This window comes from Triticum dicoccoides, chromosome 3A (genome assembly GCF_002162155.2).
Source record: "Triticum dicoccoides isolate Atlit2015 ecotype Zavitan chromosome 3A, WEW_v2.0, whole genome shotgun sequence".
Taxonomy (NCBI): Eukaryota; Viridiplantae; Streptophyta; class Magnoliopsida; order Poales; family Poaceae; genus Triticum; species Triticum dicoccoides.
The window spans coordinates 391,206,283-391,209,855 of record NC_041384.1 but is presented as its reverse complement, the minus strand read 5'-3'; the positions used below and the strand labels follow the sequence as shown (position 1 = coordinate 391,209,855).

The 3,573-nt window shown below is 40.7% G+C and overlaps 1 protein-coding gene across 1 annotated transcript; it reads left to right on the top strand.

Annotated features, from left to right (window-relative positions):
• The first annotated feature begins 12 nt into the window (after window positions 1-12).
• On the top strand, window positions 13-2,344 carry LOC119268285. The gene is made up of 2 exons (XM_037549876.1): window positions 13-1,310; window positions 1,880-2,344. Exons 1-2 carry the CDS (start codon window positions 763-765, stop codon window positions 1,947-1,949), a joined length of 618 nt encoding a protein of 205 aa, XP_037405773.1. The 5' UTR covers window positions 13-762; the 3' UTR covers window positions 1,950-2,344.
• The last annotated feature ends 1,229 nt before the right edge of the window (window positions 2,345-3,573 follow it).

Here is a 3,573-nt window from a genome sequence, read left to right as displayed (position 1 = left end):
AAACTTTCCAGACTTCTTTTTTGGATCCGAGTCGTGCCGGTCCTTAGTTTGGTTCTTCAGTGTATGCGTTAGTGGGATCTTAGCTCGGTGCTGCGGATTTTCTTTCTTTTGTATTCTATGAGGACAAACTCAGTCAGGAAGCGGGAACATATCTTGTTGGGATTAGCTCATTATGAACTTGTTGTCAATCTGTATTTGCAGTTTCTTTATGTTTTTCTTTATGTTTTTTTTAATCTCTTTAGAAGTATGTTAGAGTGTGCGCTCCGGTTCACTGCATTTTTCGCATGGGATTGGCGGATTAGGTATGGCATATGTGTGGTACGAGTGAATCAAGAGCCCTTTAGGCTTCGATGCAGTTTGGGAGTACATTAGGCATGTGATCATGTTTAGGTGAACTCTTCAATTATTTGCTCAGCTAAAACTGGAGCGGTTGGATATAGTTGGGAACCTTATCTGTTTCTTGATTGCATAGTAACCAACGAAGGGCCAAGACAAGAATGCCTGCGGCAGTAGAGATATCCATGCCCTGTTGACTGACATGGTAGAATTTATGTCATTGACTACTAGACAAAGCGATGTGCGGCTCATATTCTGCTACTGATTTACATTCATGAGACGGCAGTGTATATCTCCATTGCAAGTATAGTGAGCATTGAATCTGATTTTGCTTTCCCTTGCAGAACAATAGACTAGTCAATGAAGGGGAGGTTTATTAAGCAGAGCAGAAGAATATAGTTAATGGTTCCTGGATGAGAAGTGGAAATGCTACTGGCTGTGGAAGGAGGAGGTTTTTTCTCATCGTCAGCTTCAGGATACAGTCATGGCCTCGCTCTTTTGCTGCTTGGACGGAAAGAAGAAGAGAAGCCTGTCAAGGTATCACCATGGAGTCAGTACCGACTAGTCGATGGGGAAGCTGAGCATGTTTGTCATCTGGCTTCCACGAAAAACCAAGCTCCCCGTAAATGTGCTCCCTTCATCTGCTTCGGTAGCACTGCTTTGGAGCTCGAAGGGGCGTCTCCTCCGAAACTGAGTTCAAGCAACACTTTGGACTCTTTGGAGGAGCCATCCCGTTCAACAAAGAAGAAGGTTACCACTAATGGTTCCATAACTGGAGATGAGAGAAAAGGTTGTCTTAAGAGCAACTCAAAAAGGGATTCGTCAGAGCACTGTATAGTGGTGAGTGAAGGTGAAGAACCACGTGAGTCACTGGAAGAGGTGCAAACCTTGAAATCTGGTATGGAACGGAGAAAAGTTCAATGGACTGATACATGTGGAAAGGAGCTTTTTGAGATAAGGGAATTCGAAGCCAGGTACAATCTGAAAATTATATTCCCTTCTTTCATCATTACCAGCACAGAAATAGTATATTGTCGTTCGTCTATTTGTAGATTATAAATTTTAGCACATTTCTAGAAGCAGTTCACTATTAGTGCTATAAGTTGTCTGCTTTGGTGGAGTTGAACTTTGCTACTCCCTCTGATCCATATTAATTGGCGCAGCTTTAGTACAACTTTAAAGTTGTGTCAAAAATATGGATCGGACGGAGTATCAAGTATCGTACATCAACTATCTCAAAAGTGCTTCCACCTTTGTTCTGATTTACACTCATTTATTCATATGATGCACCTCCTCCATGTTGATAGAGCTGATAGGTATTTATGTGTGTTTGTTTGAATTAATGTGAAGGTCAGTTTACTACTTTAATTGTTAATTGCAACCTTTTCAAGTTTATTGATTCTCTAACTGCAATCTGTATTGAGCATGAGTCCAGACACGTGCTTTATTGTTTTGTTGCCTTACAAGTCTTGTACCCACTGGTTGTTACTTGTTATAGCCATAATATTTTGTAAGTACTGAATGATTATGTTTCTTTCAACAGTGATGGAAGTTTGTCAGATGATGAACTGGAAAATGAGGGTTTCAGGAAATGTGAGTGTGTGATTCAGTAGATTTTTCATCTGCCAATTGAAACGATGGATAGCTGCAGCTTTTCTGCTAGGATATGCTTATACTGGCAACTTCTCAACAATCTGGGTGATACCTGTGGCTTGAAGTTAAACAAGCAAAGGATGATCCTATATGTCTGCTTTCCTGTTGGCTAGCTTGCACGGTAGGGTTGCAGTTTTGATGCCCGCTGTATCATATCAAGATTTGACCCATTTATTTATTTTCGCCTTCTTTTCCTTCCTCTGTGTTCACATGCTCCAGGTTGTAACATATAAGGCTGCTAGTAAGTGTTTTCAGTTCCAGGGATGTTGATTCCTGCCATCTTTGCTTTGCTTTGCTCCTCACATGTTAAGTGATGCCCTGTTAACTCTTTTCCTGTCAAGATGCTATTATCATTTGTTGATGATGGCTATTATTGTTAACTCTTCGTATGAAAGGTCTCTCGCCCAAGTGGATATCTTGGATGAAGTCTTTTGTCCGAGGAGGAAGTGTAGCTATAAAGGCAAACGATGATGTAAGACCTTATGTTCAAACGAAGAAGGGTCTTCGACAGGACGATCCCCTATTCATTAGGCTCTTCAACATCATATATGACATGTTGGCCGTTCTAATTGCTAAAGCCAAAGTATGCTGACGATAAGATTAATTTGCATGAGAGTTATTCTGTTTTGGACATGCCCAAGCTATGGAGAATCAATACACCGAGATTTTTGGTTGTGCCACTGATGAATTTCTATTTACGATTTTGGTATTCCTTTTCAAAACTTACAAATGCTGAATGGAAAAGGGTGTTAGAACGGTCCGAGAAAAGACTTTGTAGTTAGAAAGGAAAACATCTTTCTTCAGGAGGTCGCCTTAGACTGATTAACTCGGTGCTTAGCAGCCTTCCCTTGTACTCCCTCCGTAAACTAATATAAGAGTGTTTAGATTACTACTTTAGTAATCTAAATGCTCTTATATTAGTTTACAGAGGGAGTATATGGTGTCCTTTATCACTATACCAAGGGTTATCCTTAAAAAAATTGATTATCTTCGCTCTAGATCTTACTAGCAGAGTGGTTAAATGGAGCATTTTGTGCTGCCCTAGAGAGCAAGGGGGTCTAGGAATTCATGATTTGGTCATGAAGACTGCTGCCTTTCCTAGCAAGTGGCTATTTAAGCTACTGACAACTGATGGAGTGTGGCAATAGTTGATATGCAAATAAGCAAGTACTTATGTAGTAAGCCATTGTCCAAGTCCAGTGGAGGGCTGGAGATTCACACTTTTAGGACAGCCTGGTGAAAGTGAAGCGAGATTTTTTCTGCTTTGGTACTTTCACGATAAAGGATGGCACCCAAATCAGGTTTTGGAATGACAAGTGGTTGGGTAATATACCGTTGTGGGAACTGTATCCAAATCTTTACTACATTGTAAGGCACACACAAACTACTGTGGCAGACATCCTCCAAACTCCCCTAGACTTCCTAGACTTGCCAATATTGTCCTAGACTTCCTCTAAACAAACTACAATGGAGGAGAGATCTTGTGGGCCAAAATTGGTAGTAGCATGGAATATTTACTTCCTAGACTTGCCAATATTGTCCTCACACATGATAAGATGCTTTTCGCTGGAACTTAACTCCTGA